Source organism: Tachypleus tridentatus, chromosome 3 (genome assembly GCF_004210375.1).
Source record: "Tachypleus tridentatus isolate NWPU-2018 chromosome 3, ASM421037v1, whole genome shotgun sequence".
NCBI classification, from domain to species: domain Eukaryota; kingdom Metazoa; phylum Arthropoda; class Merostomata; order Xiphosura; family Limulidae; genus Tachypleus; species Tachypleus tridentatus.
Window position 1 is genome coordinate 41,694,055 of NC_134827.1, and position 21,713 is coordinate 41,715,767.

General features: G+C 30.6%; 1 protein-coding gene across 8 annotated transcripts in view; it reads left to right on the top strand.

The window, feature by feature from the left end:
- The window catches only part of LOC143246748 (uncharacterized), a 102,988-nt gene that overhangs the window by 3,528 nt on the left and 77,747 nt on the right, over positions 1 to 21,713 (top strand). For 6 of the 8 annotated variants that reach the window (XM_076493840.1, XM_076493849.1, XM_076493841.1 and 3 more), the window contains exons 2-3: positions 2,086 to 2,152; positions 2,469 to 2,570. In XM_076493840.1, the coding sequence (XP_076349955.1) occupies positions 2,086 to 2,152; positions 2,469 to 2,570 (169 nt within the window). Of the gene's footprint in view, positions 1 to 2,085; positions 2,153 to 2,468; positions 2,571 to 18,879; positions 19,058 to 21,713 lie in introns of those variants that run through there. The other 2 variants (XM_076493847.1, XM_076493846.1) reach the window with 2 other exon arrangements.

Sequence of the window (21,713 nt, forward strand, 5' to 3'; positions counted from 1 at the left end):
CTATTAGATCTCCTGTAAAAGAATGTAGTTGCATGCAACTTTTTACAATTTAACTAAAAATAGCCCTACTTCTGGCCACAGTTTGACCATGTCACCAGTTATTCAGCCTTTTCAGATTTTTACCATGTATTCTTACATCCCTGAATATGATCTACAAAAACAATCAGGATGGTGTTCAACCTACTTTTGAGTTATAATTTTTTAAGGTATCCTGTGACCATACATTGTTTACTTGAAAAAAAAAACACCTTTAATTCAGGTGTGTTACTGTGTGCAAATATATCCATACAATTTTGAAATAATTTATGAATACCATTGAAATATTGTAAATAGACTTTACCATACATTCTTACATCTCTGAACGTGATCTTCAAAAAGTTCAATGTTGTGTAAAATAATAAATTATCAAATTTTATGTGTCTCTGATATGCACCATTGGGAAAAGAACCATATTCAGGGCATTCAGTTCTTTCTTGTCAATCAGGAATCAGTCCTGCAGAATTGTGTAAAGTTTGATCTACTTGAGCACTATGAAAAACGCAAAACTGTGGCAGGTATTAGGTCACATCATAGCTTTATTCCCCACTCTACCAACACATTCTATATGAGAAGGTTATCAGATGATGATGTGTACACAGTTGTAACTGTTGGTAGTAGCAGTGAAAGTGATGCTACAGCAGCTCAAATAGAGTCTAATGATAGCAATGACAATTATCAGCCAGGGAAATATGTGGCATGCTTATACGATCATGAATGGTATATGGAAAACATAAAAGATAGATCCAATGAACATTCCGATGTGTCAGTATCATTTATGAAGAAATCAAGAAACGAACTGTTCTCATGGCCTGCAAGGTCACATAAAGATGAAAGCTGGATTCCTTTCCAACATATTCTTTGTCTGATAAGTGCACCTACCTTGCATGGCACTAGTGCTCGCCACTATGTTCTAAGTCAAAGTGATCTCAACATAATCAAACTCGAATTTTATACTTTTACAACATAAGCAGTTAATAAATAATACATACTATCCAGGAACAAAATTTGTGTTTCATAGTTTAACTATTCAAATAAAGAAGAAAAATTTTCATCAACATCAAATATAATAATTTAAAGCTTTAAATGCAATTTAAATAGTGAATCAAAATCCATTGGTTCCCAATGGGTAAATTGTCATGATTTGGATCCATTTATTCATTCTTTTGATGGTATAAATGCTGGACTCGCAGATAAATTTAGTCTCATGGATGAATCTAAAGAATATAAATTTTTTTTACTGCTATATTTGATCAAAGTATAATGAGTCATATTTTGTGAGAAACACATATTATGAGTTTTAGAGATCCTTGAATTCTGAAGAAAGTTAAAGTAACACTCCCTCTACTTCATGAAGTAAGAAATGGAAAGATGCAAAGTATTGAGGAAATTTACACTTTTTTTTTGCTTTGTCGATGCTTATTTCTCATTTAAAAAAGCATGTGTTGGTTGATTATTGGAAGAATGACCTCTTGTAGGAACTCCGGTTTTTCCAAAATACATTACTTGAGATTGATTCATGAAGATTCTTAGATATTTGCACTTTGAAATAACAAAAAACCAAATGCAAATGATTGATTATATTATGGAAAGGTCATATATATTGATAATTATTACACAAGTCTGGAATTATGCAACATTCTCTTTGAAAGTAAGACATGCCTCTGAAAAAGGGAGATATTAAGAAGAAAGGAAATATTTTAGCAATTCAATGGAAAGACAAATGTCGTGTTACTTTGCTTACTACAATACATGAAGGTGAAATGAAATACAGTGGAAAGGATGATTACAAAACTAAACAACCAATAACTAAACCTGGTGTGGTTTTAGATTATACTATCAAAATGAGGCTAGTTGAAAAAAGTGACATGCAAATTGGATAAAATGGTTGCCTTTGTAAATGTGTGAAATGGTACAAGAAGCTCTTTTTTCACCTTATTAATATCTCAATTTTGAATTCATATAACATGTGTCTAGTAAATACTGGTGAAAAGCCATCATGATTTTTATTTTCAGTAGTGATAACCATAACTTTATTATTTTTTTCAGCATCATTAGACCTTGAAGATGAAAAGCTTCTTGAAGAAGACAACCTTGGACCACAAGATTCCAAAAGGTTTGTTTTGTTCATCGACAAACTGGTTTAAGTATCTTTGTTATATAGGTTCATTGGTATATCATGTAAAAAAAAGTAATGTGATAACAACATATTTGCATGTGATACCATCAGTTGCATATTTTCTGATTTTCTTCATTAATACAAGTAATATATGAATTTTTGTTGTTTTAGTAATACTTGACAAAAGTTGAAATTTTTGTTTTCTGAAGTTAAGTAAAAAGATAAAACTGAATGATTATTGAAGTATAACCTTACTGTTCATTTTCTGAAAGAATTTAATCAAAGGTATTAAGATAATTTATTGTGTGCCTAGATCACGACATCACAACAAAGCTGGACCTTGGCTGAAGAAAACTGAGTACATTTCTACAGAGTTCAACAGATATGGAGTTTCTAATGACAAAACTGAAACAAAGTAAGTGTATACACGAGTCCTGAAAATGGAGTATATTTACTTGTGCGTAAGAAAAATTAGGGTGTAATATAATGCTTTTGGTATTCTGTTTATATACATTTATATTATTTGTAACTTTGACTGTTGCTTTTCCATGTGTAATGAAATTAATGTCTTTACTTTTTTTGGCATTTTAAAAGTATTAGCTTCTGGTATTATTATTAAATACAAAAGCAAGTTCTGTTACTTCAAGATCATTATTCTGTACATCAGAATGCATGTATAATTACAACTTTCCAACTTAAGTTTCTTCTACAACAGTCAGTTCTTATTTAAAAAGCTAAAGCTTATTTACATACCAGTTAGGTATATGTATTATGTTTCATTATGTTTTTATAAAACTTTGAGCTGTTGTAACATTAACACAGTGTTCCATTTTTTCTCTGATCTTTTTTCACTGGATTCATTAAACAAACGTGTAAGGTAACAGATATTTTCCTTCTTTAGACAGCTGTACTAAATGTTTTACATTACTATTTTCTAAGCTAGTCCTCAATCTGTTTTAACTACTTAGCTTTTGATATGGGCTAGGTGTACTGCACTTAACTTCTGAGCATTAAAGTAACCAAGAGATTAGTGATGCAATAACTTTTGATAATGTAAGCATATATTCATTAAATTTCATGTACTATTAGTACATTTTACGAGTCTTTGGAGATAAAAGTTGGAGTTTTAATTAAGTACTTTTAAAATAAATTTCTCCAGGAACATGTGTAGTCAGTGTTGACTGCTCTGAGTTCAAAGTGAGTTTTATGTTAGTGTTAAAAATACTTTTATGCATCCTAGAATTGTCATATTTGGTTTGCATAATAAGGAAATCATTATATTTTAGCTGTTAATTTCTCTACCCTAGCTTTAAACTGGGTTGATCAATTTGACCAACCTCATAACCACAATAAAATCAGGAAATAAATCTAAATTACTTTTTTTCTTTCTTGAGTGACTGCAGGTTGTAACAGGAAACTGTATTTGTTTATCCTAAATATCTTAAAATTAATAACTGTATACACCAATTTATATGTTTTACTGTTTTATTGATATTTGAATCATGTCTTACTAATAATTCTGTCAAATAAGTTTTAAATTATTCCATTAACAAACAGCTCCCATTATACTGGTATCAAATTATTTAATGCATGAGCTGCCTGCTAGCATACCCTGTGTAGAATTTTTATGTTTTTGCTTCATTATCTTACCTAATCTTGCCTGATCTAATAAGTTTCTAATTTTTATACATTTTAGTTACTTTTATAATAATAGTTAAAGAATACTCATGAAAAACAAGAAATATATTACTTACCTGGGTCTTCTCTTTTGGCTGTTGACTGGCATTGCATCAGTATAGTTATTTATGATTTGTTGGTTATTCAACTGTTTATATAAAACCTTACAAATATTTTGTTTGGTATCATCCACATTAGAAATTTTAAAAAAACTTAGCAATCTATGACCAGCAGCGACCAAGTTCAAAGGTCATAACTGGAAGAGATAATTGTTTGCTTTACTTCTTTAGTTATTGTTCTATATTTTAAGAAAAGTTTCAAAACTTGTCTCTAAATAGTAATAATGTGTGTGTGTGTGTGTTTAATAGTTTAAATGTTACTGTATAATACAAAATATTAGTCCACTGAAACACAACCAAGAATGGGCCAATTTTATATTATTGGATACGGTAACATGATTGCATTACATTACTAAAAGTCTGCCAAATTTTATCTTATAGCAGTTTTAACATTTATCATCTGATTAATCATTCATAAACTTTAAAAAAATGTAATGAAAGTATAGCAGCTTAAAATGTTGAATAGGGCTAACATTTAGGTCATAACAGCATATACATGTATTGTTCAAGCATATATGTCTAACAAGAGCTGCAAGCTGAAAATATGTGCACCCACATGTTAAGGATTATGTATTGAATTGGTTAATGAGCAAACTTGTAAATTTCAACCAAGAAAATTTGTATGTCCTGTACATGCCTTTTGACATGTTTTCAATTTCTGATAATATTCTTGAATCTGATCAGCAAATACACTGAAAAGTCTTCATTGTAAGTAGCTCTGAATGAGACACATAGGTATATATAAACAGTGATTTAATTGGTTGGTATTTCTCTGATCTGTTATGCTCACTTTATGTTCTTGCCTTATGTAGTCTAAAATATTCAACTTCAAATGTTCTTAGTTGTCAGACAGTATAATTTTTGAAAGTGGTTATACAGTACATAGGACTTAGACTATTTCTTGTATTTGAAATTGAACTGAAATGTTTTACACAGTTTACCATCTTAATGTAACCATTAAAAAAGCATATTCTTGAAATTCAAGTATATTCTTTTCTTTTGAAGTATGTTTTTCCAAACATATTGATTATTAGTTAAATTTAAATAGGTATTATCAGAGTTTTGAGATACCTGTCTTGCAGTTTTTACTTAATTATACTTTTAGTATATGCTACTTTACTGTTTTTTCTTAATATTTAGTTAATTGTCTTTTAACATTTGTGAAAATAGCTATTAAATTAAATTTTACTGTGATTTAAAAAAAACTACATTCTTGAAGAGTTTTCTTATTCTATAATATCTCTAAACATAGGTTTAACTGTAGTTACTGATCAGTCATACAATACACTCATTAGACTCACACTTTACATTTGTATTTCAATTATTGTTTATTTCACCTACCTTTCTGCAGAGTTGGATACAATGTCAAGAAATTGTTCAAAGAAGAAAACCTTTATATGGACAGAGAAAGTCAAATTAATGCTATTAATAAAACTTTTGAAGATGCCCAGAAACCTGTAAGTAGTATAATAACATTTTAGTAACTCTCCTAATACATTAATATATCTATATATATGTGTGCATGTGTGAAAATAGTCAACAAGCACATAACAGTAAATGTATTTATCCTTCTACTTTTCTGTATGTTGTTAATATCACCTGATTTTTTGTCCTGTCTCAATGAGAGTACTTGATAAAATGCAAAGAACCTAGCACAAACTTACTAAATTATATCTCATTTCTGCTTAAATAATGTGGTATAATTTTTATATCTTATTTTTATGGTTTTTACAGGTTGGGAAGTTTTCAAAATTTTGTGAGATGTTGTTTTGAGATAACATTAAAATACCTTATTTAATATTTTTCAATATGTACTCTACATCTGTCCAATTGATTAACATTCATTTGCATACTTCTTTTGATACTTTACTAATTGCAGTAATCATTACTCTTAGCTATAAGACACAAGAAAAATCAGAAAATTTAACAAAGATCTATTGATGACCTTGAATCTCACCTTTCTAAATGACATCACTATTTGTAATTTTTACTAACAATATTTGTGGTCAAATTCAGCTTATATTTAACAAATAAAGTTTTTAATAAATAATAAGTTTATTTCTGTGAATTGTTTGAATACAATGAATTCAAATGTGATAAAAAATATTCAAAAAAAGCAAGATTTAATCAGTACAAGAAATTAAAACATTTCATAATATTGAAATTACCTAATGACAGTTTTGTCTTTAACTGTTCCATTTGCTTTTTTTGTGCTGGCACTGACAAAGTGAAAGTATTAGACAGCCTATATAAAATATACAGTCCTCTACCCTATAGGGCAGTGATTAGTTTGTTAATGTTTGGCATCAAATCTGCCAAATAACTTTTCATGATCTTGTTGCTGAGATTTAAGGTTATTTATTGGTTGCTCTTTTAAACAGTTGTTTGCTTTCTGACAGTTCTGAGCTTTCTGTTAGAACAATAGAATGCACACACATCTGATGTAAATCCCAGTAATAGTACACCTTAAAAAAATATCTGGTTCTCATCACCAGCAGAATTTTATCCTTGATCAGAATTCTCATGTTTTCAAGATGGTGGATGATACACAAGTCTTTGGCATGTGTTCCACTGTCCATTGGACACTTGCACTGTGGGAGGCATCCTCTCTCAGGACATAATACATCCTAAAGGTCATTTTCTAACTGTTTGTCTACATTTATTCATATTTTCTCAAGATATTTACAATACTTTAATATACTTTAACTCAATGAGGTTTTTGTGAACTGCTTTGATGTACCTGTTGTTAAATTGCATTACAAAAAAAAAAAAAAAACAAACTTCTAGGGGAAATACTTTGGAATTTCAGAATTACTTTCTATAGGTTGTATAGCTTCTGCAACTAAAATGTTTTTTGTTCATTTTTGAAGTTATCAGTGCTGACTGAAGGATGGAGACCATATTTCAGAATTAGAAACAAGTTTAGTAAAATATATTTTTTACTCAACATTTTATAACTGGTGCATTTTTTCAAGGATCTTTGAGCATCATATGTTAAAAACTGATTTTAAATAGGAGTAACTGGTTAATATCCTATAAAATGACTTCTGTAATGTCTGTCAATAAATAACAAAAAAAAGTGGGTGAAATTTATCTTTCTTGAATATCTTGTTTTTATATGTGATATATTTGAATTTGCAGCTTTGAAATTTCAAGAAGATTTCATTGTAATATCTTTTGCTTAAGTATTCTACATTCTTATAAAACATTTTGTAAAGTATTTATTATATAAAAATGTATATTTTATCTTTGCTTTAAATTGGAAAAGTAAAACTGAAATTACAAAAATTAAGTATGATGTACAGATGGCAATGCTAGAAAATACACAAACAAGGGAGGGTTGTAATATTAACTCATAGCTACTTGTGTAGGAAGTTTTGTATGTTTTTTTTGTATTCAACCGTACCTTGTTTCTGTACTTTCTAGCACTGCCATCTCTACACTACACTATACTTATTTTTTAAAAAATCTTTTGTTTGCTACTTTATAAATTGGAACTTTCAAAACAACAATTAAAGAATTTGAAAATTGAAGTAAATGGGAAGTATTTTAATTGTTTTTCAAAATAATGTCTCACAATAAAAGTTCTGAAATTTTTAAAAAACAAAAAAATACTACTAATAAGTCAAATTATATGGTTTGTTGCATGCAGAATCTTTATACGTTACTTAGAACTTTATACTGTTCTCATGCAATTTAAGTAAATATTTCATTGTAAAAAAGTGAAGGACAAGGATATCAGTTATATTTTTTCAGTATAGAAAGGGTAAACATTTCAAGAAGGTCACCATTTGAATGAACAAATCAGAAATGCTTTGTGCTGTGCCTAAACAGTCCAGCTATTGATCAAACTAGACATTTAGAAGATGAGTAGCCTAATGACTAACTGTGGGAATTTTATCTGAGTTGTCCCAACATTTTGGCTTCATAAAGAAATGAACCATCATTCAAACCAAGTTCAGAACTCAAAAGCAAAACTTCAAGAAAGTTGACTGTTTTTTATAAATGACTTGCACTTCCTAACTGGATTACATGTTTCACTATGGAAGCTGCAAGTGTCAGTGATATCATTTTCTATAAGCTTTTTAAGGGTCACCCTCCTTTACTGTATGGGGATATTCATATAGCTTTACTTGCACTAATTACCATTTCTGTGTCAACTAGATTTGCAGTAGTTATATCAAGCTTTTCACATGTAAGGAAGAAGCCTACATCAGTAGTTTCAGTGGTACGAATTCAACCAGAATAATTTTCAGAGATCACAGCTGTCTGTGGATCAGTCATGACTATGCCAAGCACCAAAGAGATCCACTATATGAGCTTTACATCTCAAGGGTGTACTCATGGACCATTTCATCAAGAGTCCATCAGATAAAACCATGGGATGCCATGCTTGAGGAAAAAGTATCCATTAGTAGCTTTGCTAATATTCCTTCAGTCAAATTAACCATTAGAAATGCCAGTATCTCAAAATGCTTGAACTCAAACAGACTTTCCTTCCACCAATACCATCTGAATTTTAACTCTGGTCTTTTCAGAGCCTCTATGATTAGTTTTTCATAGTAGCATGAAGTGTTTCTTCTCCACATCTCTAGGTGACTTTTTGAACAAGAGGGATGAAGTCCATGCTTTGACAGTAAACTAAATGCACATTTTGAGAGGAATTATTTGTAAAATTGTGTAAGGTAAGAGAGGGAGAACATGCAATTCTATAAAATCCCACAACAGTCACAGGAAGTCATATAAAGCCACAACATAAATTAATGATGTCCATGTTGGAGTTTGGGTATTGAGTTGGGGAGTATAGGAGTCCGTTCGAATTCCAAGATATGGTGATCAGTTTGTTTCATAAAGGACTGAATGGCATTTATTATATGATGATAAAATTACACTGGTAGAAAGTGAAAATTTTTGGTTGGTGTAGGATCCTCCAGAACTCTAGTTGTTTCTTCTTTGTATCAGGTACTTCAAGTAAAACCACTACTCTAAGAGATGAATATGGTTGTCTCTAATCTAAAATTAGGCACTGGTATCTAAGGTTTAGACTTGTTGTGGAAATTAAAATCAGCATGACCTGTGAAATAAGCTTTGGCCTTTTAATGAAACAATCCAGTGCCAACATGTTAGCATAAATATCTTCAGAAAGGAGCACTATTACTTCTCAATCTATAAGTAGTATTTCAGATTCTTTTAAAAAAGCCAGTTTAGTGTGTAGTTGGTGTTTGATGTGGTAGTGGAACCAATATGTGAAACACATTGTTTTTGTCCATAAATAAAGCTGCATTTGTTCACAACACCAAAGGCTTGCTTTGTGTCAGTACTAATCTGTAATTACAGGGAAATGGCTATTCATTTTGCTGCTAAAATAATTATCAGCTCATTGAATGCAATGGAAATGACTAGAATAAACTGTTGCTAGTGTTGCTTCAGATGCATTGTGACCAAGGACAGATCCATGGGTACCTAAACATCTGACATCACTATTTGAGAATTGTACAGATAATTTGGGCTCGTTGTAGTAACAAGAACATAGTAAATATTGAATAAATTTTCCAACATGTATGTCGGATCTTATAGCCAACTGAATCCAATATCAGTAACATGCGCTACATAGTCAATAGATGTATCTAAGTAAGTGTAAACAGTATGTGTGTATCTAGTACTGAAAGGAAGTGTATGTGGTTAAATCTTTAGTGTGTGTCTGGTCAAAAATAGGGTATTCATGTACATACTGGAAGATGTCCACTTGTCTAATGCATTACACCTTGCTTCCAGGAACTTGCTAGTGAAACAAGAGCAGATGTAAAACTGCTCCCAGATTAAAAAAGTTTTTATAAACTTTTGTTGTACCATTTGGGTTGCATAATGTACTTGCCATTTTTGAGAGTTTGACAGAGAGGATTAGAGTTGGATAAATGTCTCATTTATATGGATAACATTTTAGTGTTTTTTTGTAGACTACAGTATACAATCAATGGTTTTTCAATAGGTAAAGAAAGCATGCTTGAAGTACATATCAGAATAGTATGTGCTTATATGTACTCTTTGAATTTCTCAGTCACATTTTGAGGGGGGGTTGGAATGTTTATGGATCATAACAGTAAAGAACAGCTCCATCTTGTGAGAGAATATTGTGCAATTTCTCCAGCTGAAGTAAATTTTAGGTTGACTATCCAAACTGTTCAGTCAATCTAATGGGATTTCATTGTTAACAAATATTCTAGTTAATCATAGCAGCATTGTCAGGATGGAGTATAACATGTTATCCTGTGTATACAAAGAATTAACTACTGTCATCTTGTATTTGTCAAACCATAGTATCACTGATTGTATGGTATAAAGTTTACCATTCAAATGAACCATATATCATTTAAATGGCTTATGAATTTCAATAATGTGTTAGAGATATCCACATTTAGAATTACAATGCTGTATGAGGACAACCTTGTACATTTTCACTAGGTAAAGCAGATGGATTGTCTACCGAAATAGTGAAAATCCAGATTCTGAAATACATTGCAGCAGCAGTGACAACAACCATATACTTTATGATGATTTCCTTGTGGTTGTACTTCACATTAAAAGAGCTCTGGCAGGAGCTTTCCAAAGATTGTGATCTAACTTGAGTGTTACTTGTCATGCAACAATAAGAAGGGTAACTATTAAACATTGAAGAACGTAGTCTTGGTTCCCATACCATTATATGACCAATTACAAATGCAGGTAGTGCATACTATAGAGTAGTGGTTTTGAAACTGTGATATAACTACTGGTCCCCAGAATTCTGAGGTAGGAGATACTCTGATGCAAAAACTGAAAGCCATTAGTTGTGCCAATGTATGGAACTAATTTTTCAAGCTACACCTGCATTAAGGTATTACAAGAGAGTTTAAACTCCTTGTTAGAGTTGTATGTTCAACTTTATAGAAAATAGATGTAGATAGTTCTTTACTGGAGATGAATAAAAGAGATTGGTATGTACAGTTTTTATCAGTTACTATATTAAGGAGTCAGTTTTGTTACTTCAACACAGTCTCTTGCTAATTAGTGGAAAACATAATTTTGAGCAACCAGATGGTTCAGTGACTCAGTTTTAACAACCAGTACACAAATATGTACTTTTTTTTGCATATTTAAAATTATAAAATTTACCAAGAAGAAAAGTAAATCTAGTTTATCATGTAATATTTTTTACTTGCCACTAAAATAAACCATTTTTGATTGATTTCTGGGGATGGGTAAATAGAAAAATAAGACTTGGACATCATATAATGCTGATTTGTAGTGTATGTCTTGAAAACAGCACACTGAATCAAGCCATTTACTTATACAATAGAAAATTGTTTTACAGTTCAGAGTAAATAGAATTTTATGCAGCATATACGATCTATACAAACAGTGGCAATATATATATATATATATATTTTTTTTTTTTTGTTAGATTGAGAAACATTGCAGTAAACCTGGAGTCTATCCACTGGAAGTATTGCCTCTATTTCCTGACTTTGAGGTTAGTATCAATAATAGCTTTATTCAAGAGTGTAAGTTATCCCTATTATTATTAATAATTGTATTACCTAAACCAATAGGAAGTATTTATAAAATAATAATGATCTTAGCCACAAGAATGGAAACTTACCCTTATTTAACCCTTCATACCCAATGCCTAAAATTAGTGTGCAAAATCTCAACATCAACATTTCAAAAATTGTGATTTAGAGCCTCAAATTACCTCCAAAATAAAACTGTAAATGATATTCTGATATTTTAATTATTTGTTTGTTTTTAAGTTTTATTAACATTTGTTTCAGATGAAGTACTTAAAAAAGAATAGAAACTGTTAGCCCTAATTTTTTTCCCATTATAATTTTATTGTTGGTGGTACGTATTCAATTTCACACCTATGCAAGTGTACTTTGTTAGTAAAAGACTTTAAGCCAAAAATCTAGTAATTTTATATTTGTTTAAGGCTATCTTAGTTCATATAATTTGAAAGCAGAGAATTTGATCATGTCAAAACTCTAAAAGGCAACTATTCCCATGTTTTCTTTTGCAATTTTCAAATTTCTAAATACATTTTGAGACATCTCAAAGTTAAGCAGGGTTTTGTCTTATAAGTTATTGAAAATTTATTATTTGTATGCCATGAAAAAGTAGTAACTTAACAGTTTCCTTCATTGTTTATTTATTTATTTTATTAACTCTCACTACAGACTCAATATAATATACATGAGTTAGTCTACATATTTGCACATGTTAAGTGTTTGCACTATAACTTTTGATACAGCACGTGTCTTCACAAAATTTGGTAAACTTTAGGTAAAGATTATAAGTTTTTGTACACAGAAAATCAGATTTCTAATTAAATATTTTTTACTAAATATTTGTTTGTGAAAATTGTTTTGTTACTAGTCCAAGTACAAAGGGGTTTTGTGTTATAGTTAAGAAAACTATTCTTCGTTGTAAAATCTTGGATATTATTTGCTTAATCTCTAGAACCTCCTAAATACATTTCAAATGTTTGTTTTTAGTAAGATTTGACATTTCATGTTTTTTTCTATACCATTTGTGGGGTCTATGAACTGACCAACATCATAACCATCATAAAAAAAAATAGGAAATATAAATTATTTTTGTTTTCATGCTGAAATGATTACATAGTATAACACAAAAATACAAATGTTTAGTTTAAGTTGATTAAGTCTCATAATGCTATATATTTAATATTTTGTATTATGTTGATCCTTCCAGTCATGCCCAGCTAACATTACATAAATTGCATTGATGAGGTGCAAGTGTACTCATGATATGTATTCAATAATATAAAATTGACCTTTAGTCTTCTCTGTCTTGGCTGTGTTTTAGTGGAGTAGTATTTTGTAATATACAGTCACATTTCAATTATTGTACATTATATATGTATATAAATTATTACTATTTAGGAATAAATTATTAAACTTATGTTTATTGAAATATAAAACAATAAGTCAAGAAATAAAGCATACAATTGTCTGTTGTCGCTAAGACTTGAAATTGGTTGCTGCTGGACATAGGTCACTAAGCTTTTTAAAATTTTGAATTTGGAAGATGTTAAACAAAGTTGTTTTTTTTAGGTTTTATATATATATATGTGACGTCCTTTGACCCATGACTCATCATAAAAGTAACTGTCATGGGCGTTTTTTTCCCATTAAAATAACTGTTGTATATTTCAAGGCCATTGTAAATACGGGTATCATAAAATTTGGCTTTGAACAAAGATAAATATTATGAGGTCTACTTTAAACATGTACATAAAGTTGTAAAAAGAGGACATAGATAACTTTCACATTTTAAAATAGTGAAGTGAATACTGTATTTAAAGTGGTTTTAATGTTTTAGACAGTTTTATTCACTGCAGCAGTTCTTTCAACAATGCCTCCCAGTGACTCAATCTTATATCTGCAAATGTGAAATTCTAAAAACTGGGTTTCAGTACTCATTGTGGGCACAGCACAGATATTCCATAATGTAGCTCTGTGGTTAACTACAAACATCTAAATATTTCAACAAAATAGCCTAGAGCATGATGTCACTAGGCATGCTATAGTATATGTACAAAAATTGGCTTTCAGGTCAACAGTTGCAGGTCATGCATAGCCAGGGGTGTAGATCCTGGGGGGATGGAGGGTATAATCCCCCCTTCATTTTAGGTAGGGGGTATAGTGCATACAATCATCCCCCCCCTTCAGTTTGGTCTGTTGAATTGTTTTATTGCATCACAGACCTACAAATTGTGTGTTTGTTCTTGTGATTCTCGTGTTCTTACCAATCGAATTACATAATTAGGCCTAGATGTAGGCATTTTCAGTAGCCGAAATGTACATCTTCAATATAGGCATGCTTCTAAGCTTTTCGATCTAAGCGATAGTTCATAAGTATCAGACAGTAGACCTAAGTATACATGCAAGTATCGTGGCAACAAGATTACTCTGTAACTGCATGTTTACAGCTTTCAGGTTCACGTAATCACAGATTACCAATTTGCAAATTTAACAGTCCACATAAGTGGTTGCAAAAATCATCCCCCATCGGGTATAAAAAAATCTACACCCGATATAACTACAATTATATAGTTATTTTTATTGTATTACAAATCATCATTTAACTAAAAAATCAAAATTATAATTTAAAATATCTCAAAGTGAGCAAGGTGTGTTTGAAGTTTCTGTATTTTAGTTACTGTGACTTTTATTACTTATTGACTCTCACAATCCAAGGCCAAAGGTGGCATTATACTACCCACTAGATTATAAAGGGTTACACTGGGGTGTTAATTTTATCTGAGCTTGGGATCATTTTGGTAATATGACATATTGTTAATCTAAGGGCTTGCATTTTACATTCTGTTGCAACAGAAATGTCTTGCATTTTGGGGTTGCTGATGTACTGAAATGTTGGTTTTCAAACCCCACTATTCAGTCAGATGACAATAGGCAAATCTTGCCTAAGAATTGTTGTGCATATTGGTTAATTTTTATTTTTACAGTCTTTTCTTTTTATCACTCTTTATTCAAAGTTTAATGCCACAAATCCTGTTTTAAATCTTTACTTATGAACAAATTAGTAACTTTTTTTGCTTCCATGTAATTTCAACAGTCACAATTTCAAATGTAAATCATTAGAAAGCATTCTCACATTAAAGTACAATCACAAAGATGCCAACTATTTCAAATGACTGAGCATAATGATTGTAGACAGAGTCCTTTATCATTTGTGGCTACTAGGCCTGACCAATGTCTCTAAGCTGTTTATTATTATATTATTATTATAACTATTATTATTTATTACTGCTATAGATTGCTCATTTATAACTGTGTTTTGTGTATTTAATAAATAAATTTTAAAAAATATTTTGAAATTATGTCTTTTATTTAGTTCAGAGTAACAAATGTACTGGTAAAACAACACTGAACATGCACAAACAGTAAGCAGAAAAAGCCTTTGTGTAAGGACTAGTTTATATCATGTTTATGATGCTTATTGTAATAGTTTTGCAGCTGTTGCAGCCTTTGCTTTCATGAGAATGTCTCTGGATGGTTGGGAGTTACAACAACATTGTCCATTTGACTGCATACACATCTTGTGCATTATAATACTGCTCAAAACTGAGGTGCTCAAGTTTGGTCTGAACTTGCTTTTGTTTTTAGTCACTAAACTAAATATCCTTTTACTGTCAGCATTAGAATGGAAGATTGTAAGAATTCCAAGCATAACCCTACACAGAAAGTCATACTTCTGGTTACCATTTCCATCCTTAACTGTAGACAGCTGAACCCAAAACTTGTCAACATTCAACTGAAGGACAGTTTCTGAGAAAATATCAATTTAATAGTTCAAATATTGCCCTTCCAACTTGTCAATAGTGTTGTGCTCATGTGTATTTGCAAGGACAGAATACCTGTCTGTGAAGAAGTGTAGAGAAGAGAAATCTTTGCTTACTTTCAGTTTTGGATCAGCAACCTCTGCATGAATCAGAAGTTCATCATTTAGAGGGAAATGTTTCATCATGTAATTTGTAGCTGCAATATAGTATTTATTGACACTGGTGTAGAAGCTGATCAGGTCCAGGTCCTTTTCATATTTAACAATGTATTCCTTGGCAGCATTTCCAATAGAAACTGCCTCATCAGATTTGTATAAGGATTCATTGTTGTAATCAAGTTCAGTGATGTTGCCTTCACTGGCTTGATGTATCTGACAAGTATATTTTTAACTTGTGTAATCAGAGTTCTATGCATAATGTGTATGCAAGGTTCTTCTCTTTGCAATATCAAATTGGCTTTCTCAAATAAAGGAATTGCCGACTGAAGTAAAAGACAAAATAACAAGTTCATTTTGTTGTCCAAGAAACTGTCAACTTATCTAACTTGCTCTGCACATAACTTTTCTTGGTTACTTCCTTGCTAGCTTTTGTTTTCTTCTCTTTTTTCATTGATTGTCTCTTCTTTAGTTCAAGGTCAGACTGCCTAAACATATATTGAGTGATATCAAATGTTTCTTTGTCTGTTTTTGGAGACTGTTGTCTTGTGTCCCTGTGTGGCTGAGAAGATATCTTGACTGTGTCCCTGTGTGGCCGAGAGGGTGTCTTGACTGTGTCTCTGTGTGGCCGAGAGGATATCCTGACTGTTAGTCTTGCTACCTGACTGAGCTGCATGCCTAGCTCCTTTTGAATCTAGTTTTTCCTTTTCACAGTGAAAAATACTTCTTCAATGGCTTCCACATGTCCAATATTCTGTTGAGGCACATCCCAAGTGATAGCCATCTTGTGTTAACAAGTTGTAGAGTTTTTCTTGTTTCTTTGTCATACAATCCTTGAAACTCTTTGAAATGTTGTTTTCTGCTAGCACTTTTGTCCAGAAAATAGTAGATATATATCAGTATATCAGAAACTAGGCAGGGCAGTTTTCTGGAAGCTTTCTGGGCAGCAATATTCATGAGGTGACAGGCACAGCCCATGAAGTAAATGCTGGGCTGTCATCTTGAGATGTGTCCCATCACACCTTTACCTATACCAGCCATTGTCTGAAGAAAAACTAAGACAGATTTCCCATGGAATTTTCCTCTTTGTCAGTTCATGGTCCAAAAGCTTAAATATTCTTTCCCGTTGAAGCTTCTTTCCATTCCACCATTGTCAAAAGAGAACAAACAATTTTTCCAAGTAAAGGGTCAAGATATCGTACAGCCACTGGATACAGTTTTGAGTCATCCATATCTGTGGATCCATCTGTGGCTAAACTGTAAACACTGTTAGTAAGTATGCTTGAAATCATTTTGTCATCTTCACAACCAAACATTTGTACAATGGCTGTAGTTTTAGTTCTAGCACAACCATATTTTTTTGCTATATCAGTCTGGGAACATTTTTCTGAATAGATGTCCTGCATGATTGGCTACAGCTATGGGTAAATTATGAGCAATGACGAATTACATGAACATCACTTCTGCATTTATGGTTTCATATTCTGAATTTTACTCATAAATGTCGTTATCTGCATCGTTTTTGTCTTCACCTCAGCCTTTTTTATGGTGAGATGCTAATTTTGTATGCACCACAAAAAAAATCGATATGACAAACTGTACAAAACACATAACTGTCACTGACTTTTGATGCAATGACCGAAAATTTTGCACTATACTCTTTTTCTAAATTTTTGATTCACAGTTTTAGTCCTTTTAGATTTGCCAGAAACAAGACAATCTGGTGAGCGAGGCCTCTTTTTTTTTTTTTTTATCTTGTGAACGATCACATAGGTGTTTCTATGCCAATAGAAATACCCATCTACACGAGCACTGAGTGGCTGACAAGCACTGATGATGTAACTATAGATTCCCCCATGTACCCAGTATGGAGAAGCACCACACTCAAACTATTGGTAGAGGTCAGAGATACAAATATTTTTTATTATTTCAAGCACAAACATGATTATTGCAAGTAGCCATTTGGACTATGTCTTTTATTTATTATCAAAATTTATCTGTATCTCACTAGAAATTTCCTTTTCACCCCTTTCAAGCCCTGGGGGGAACAATTTATCACTTTATTGTATAGGCCTATATAATATATAATAATTTGGGAGTTGCAACAAGTTGTAATATTTGTCTGGATGAACGTATAGTCATAATGGTTATGCTCAAATCGTAATGGTTGGCATCTCTGCAATCAGTGTTTACCATTTTAATTGTAAAGCAAAACTTGACTTTAATTTTACTTTTCAATTATTTCTAACATTTTACATTGCTAGTGCTTTGTTTGCATTATTTGTTACTTTATAAAGTGAATGGATTTCTCTTGCTGTTCTCCTTTATTCAACTACTGTAATGTAAATAACTGAATCCACAAACTAGACTTTGTATTTCTAGCTATTGATCACAGTTTTATTCTAACACTTGATGATTAAAATAGTATAAAATTGTGTACTGTGTAAACTCTTAATTTAATTCAAATATAATATTATCCATTGAATTAGACAATGATGATTTGAAATTTCTATTGGCTACTTTCACAGTAATTTTATGATCTATATAGCATATTTTACTGAGATAACATGTAAATGGAAACCACAAGTATACGACATATTTTAAGTCTACTGACCTTTGATGAAGTTTTGATATCATAGATTGTAGAATGTAAACATGGTAAAGAAAGGCTAAGTGTTTTATAGTATGTTAAAACTTCATACAAGTTATTTTTCAATTAATAATCTATGAGCACAGCATATTAAGGCTTAACAAGTGATCCAACTACTATGTAGGTAAAATAATATGTTTTAAGATAGAACTCAGAGTTGTTGTCTTGAAAGGGGTGATTACAATAAAATTTTGAAATGACATCAATGTGCAATATTAATGTTTCTTTAAAATAATATAAAAACCTGAACTTACTATTTCAGGAAAGATGTTATGAATAATTGTTATTTTGTTGTAACTTATTTTATATAGGTTTTAATAATAGAAGCATTAGTTTTTTTATAAATATATTGTTAATGAAGTTGTAAAAATGATTAAAATGACTTTTATCCAGTAAAGTCAGAACACACTTCAACAGATTATAATTTTCATTATGCTTTTTGACAGGTTTCCTTATTCATAGAATCTGTAAATTAATCATAGATCATAATATATATAATCCATGTTTTAAAACTTAAAATTACAAAAATAAAAATGTGGTGAGAATTTATGCATATATTTTAAAGATGTTATGCTTGAAATTTAAATTTTGGATTCATGTGAGTAGGATCTTACCTTATCATTATGAAATTTCGCACAAAGCTACACGAGGGTTATGTGTCCCTAATTTAATAGTGTAAGACTAGACAGAAGACAGATAGTAATCACCACCTTGGGCTACTCTTTTATCAGCGAATAATGGGATTGACTACCGCATTATAATGGCTGAAAGGGCGAGCATGTTTGGTGTGACGGGGATTTGAGCCCAAGACCCTTGGATTACGAGTCAAGTGCCTTAACCACGTGGCCATGCCCGAGCATTGTAAAAAGTTGGATTTATACTAGTGAACATATGCAAAGATATCCAAAGGTACTATCATATTCATGATGATAAGAGGTAAAATGCAGTGGTAAGTTTGAGGTAACTAGATACAGTTAAAATACACGATAACTTATTGCGGAGGACTCCAGAAACTGGATTTAACTAGTCTGTATAAAAATGGATCTTTAAAACTTTAAAATTGATTTTGAGATTAGGAATCTCACAGTATTATTGAAAAAAAAATGTTATAGAAGGAAATACAAAGTGTAACAAGCAAAACAAACGTTGGATGTGTTGCTTTTCATTTTTTTTAATGATAATTTATGGTAATTTTTTCACTAATTCGTCACCCAGCAATCAATATTAGAGACATGACAGAGGTTTGGTAAAGCACAACATGAAACTGTTTGGAAAGTCTTTCGATGACCTAAGTCTTTTACTATCAGTTAAAGTAAATAATTGCGTGTTTTAACGTACAAGGTAACAGTAGTAAAACTGTATTAAGTTTACTAACAGTAGAGTTAGTACTGTATTTACTTGGGAGTGCTAATGCCAAATTACATCTCATCAGACGAAACATGACTTGCTACATGTTTGACTGAACATTAATAAACTATGAATCTTGAAAATATCAAAATCACTTTAAAAAAAAAACTACAGCACAGTTCTTAAGTCTCAGAATGAGCCAACTGTCATAGAAAATGTTCTTACATGAAATTAGTACAATAAATATCTATTTTAACTAAAAAACTTACAGAACACCCATTTCCACCACGGTGTTAATGAACTGCCTCCCTACCACAATTATAGCTAACTGTAAAGAGAGTTCAAACAAACACCCTCCTGTTCTACACTAGAAGGAAATGTAGAAAAACAGTTTCAAAATTACTGTTATATCACTTTATAAAATATCTCAGAAAGGACACAAGACTGAAAAGTACAATAAGGTATAAGTTAGTGAGAGCTCTAATAACTTGTCCAGAACCAAATGGTCCAAAAAAATAATGTTTCAAACCTAAAACGTTAAAGAATGTGTGTGACTAACATGAAAAACTTTGATTGATTCTTCATTGTTTAACTTTCTCACGACAGGCTCAATCCCAAGAACTGACCTAATAATTATTCTGTGCTTGTTATAGTATTACAATGTATTCATAATTATTCTGTGCTTGTTATAGTGTTACAATGTATTCATAATTATTCTGTGCTTGTTATAGTGTTACAATGTATTCATAATTATTCTGTGCTTGTTATAGTGTTACAATGTATTCATAATTATTCTGTGCTTGTTATAGTATTACAATGTATTCATAATTATTCTGTGCTTGTTATAGTATTACAATGTATTCATAATTATTCTGTGCTTGTTATAGTATTACAATGTATTCATAATTATTCTGTGCTTGTTATAGTATTACAATGTATTCATAATTATTCTGTGCTTGTTATAGTATTACAATGTATTCATAATTATTCTGTGCTTGCTATAGTTTACATAGTATTATAATTATATTGTTATAGTATTATTCTGTGCTTGTTATAGTTATAGTATTACAATGTATTCATAATTATTCTGTGCTTGTTATAGTATTACAATGTATTCATAATTATTCTGTGCTTGTTATAGTATTACAATGTGTTCATAATTATTCTGTGCTTGTTATAGTATTACAATGTGTTCATAATTATTCTGTGCTTGTTATAGTATTACAATGTATTCATAATTATTCTGTGCTTGTTATAGTATTACAATGTATTCATAATTATTCTGTGCTTGTTATAGTATTACAATGTATTCATAATTATTCTGTGCTTGTTATAGTATTACAATGTATTCATAATTATTCTGTGCTTGTTATAGTATTACAATGTGTTCATAATTATTCTGTGCTTGTTATAGTATTACAATGTATTCATAATTATTCTGTGCTTGTTATAGTATTACAATGTATTCATAATTATTCTGTGCTTGTTATAGTATTACAATGTATTCATAATTATTCTGTGCTTGTTATAGTATTACAATGTATTCATAATTATTCTGTGCTTGTTATAGTATTACAATGTATTCATAATTATTCTGTGCTTGTTATAGTATTACAATGTATTCATAATTATTCTGTGCTTGTTATAGTATTACAATGTATTCATAATTATTCTGTGCTTGTTATAGTATTACAATGTATTCATAATTATTCTGTGCTTGTTATAGTATTACAATGTATTCATAATTATTCTGTGCTTGTTATAGTATTACAATGTATTCATAATTATTCTGTGCTTGTTATAGTATTACAATGTATTCATAATTATTCTGTGCTTGTTATAGTATTACAATGTATTCATAATTATTCTGTGCTTGTTATAGTATTACAATGTATTCATAATTATTCTGTGCTTGTTATAGTATTACAATGTATTCATAATTATTCTGTGCTTGTTATAGTATTACAATGTATTCATAATTATTCTGTGCTTGTTATAGTATTACAATGTATTCATAATTATTCTGTGCTTGTTATAGTATTACAATGTATTCATAATTATTCTGTTTGTTATAGTATTACAATGTATTCATAATTATTCTGTGCTTGTTATAGTATTACAATGTATTCATAATTATTCTGTGCTTGTTATAGTATTACAATGTATTCATAATTATTCTGTGCTTGTTATAGTATTACAATGTATTCATAATTATTCTGTGCTTGTTATAGTATTACAATGTATT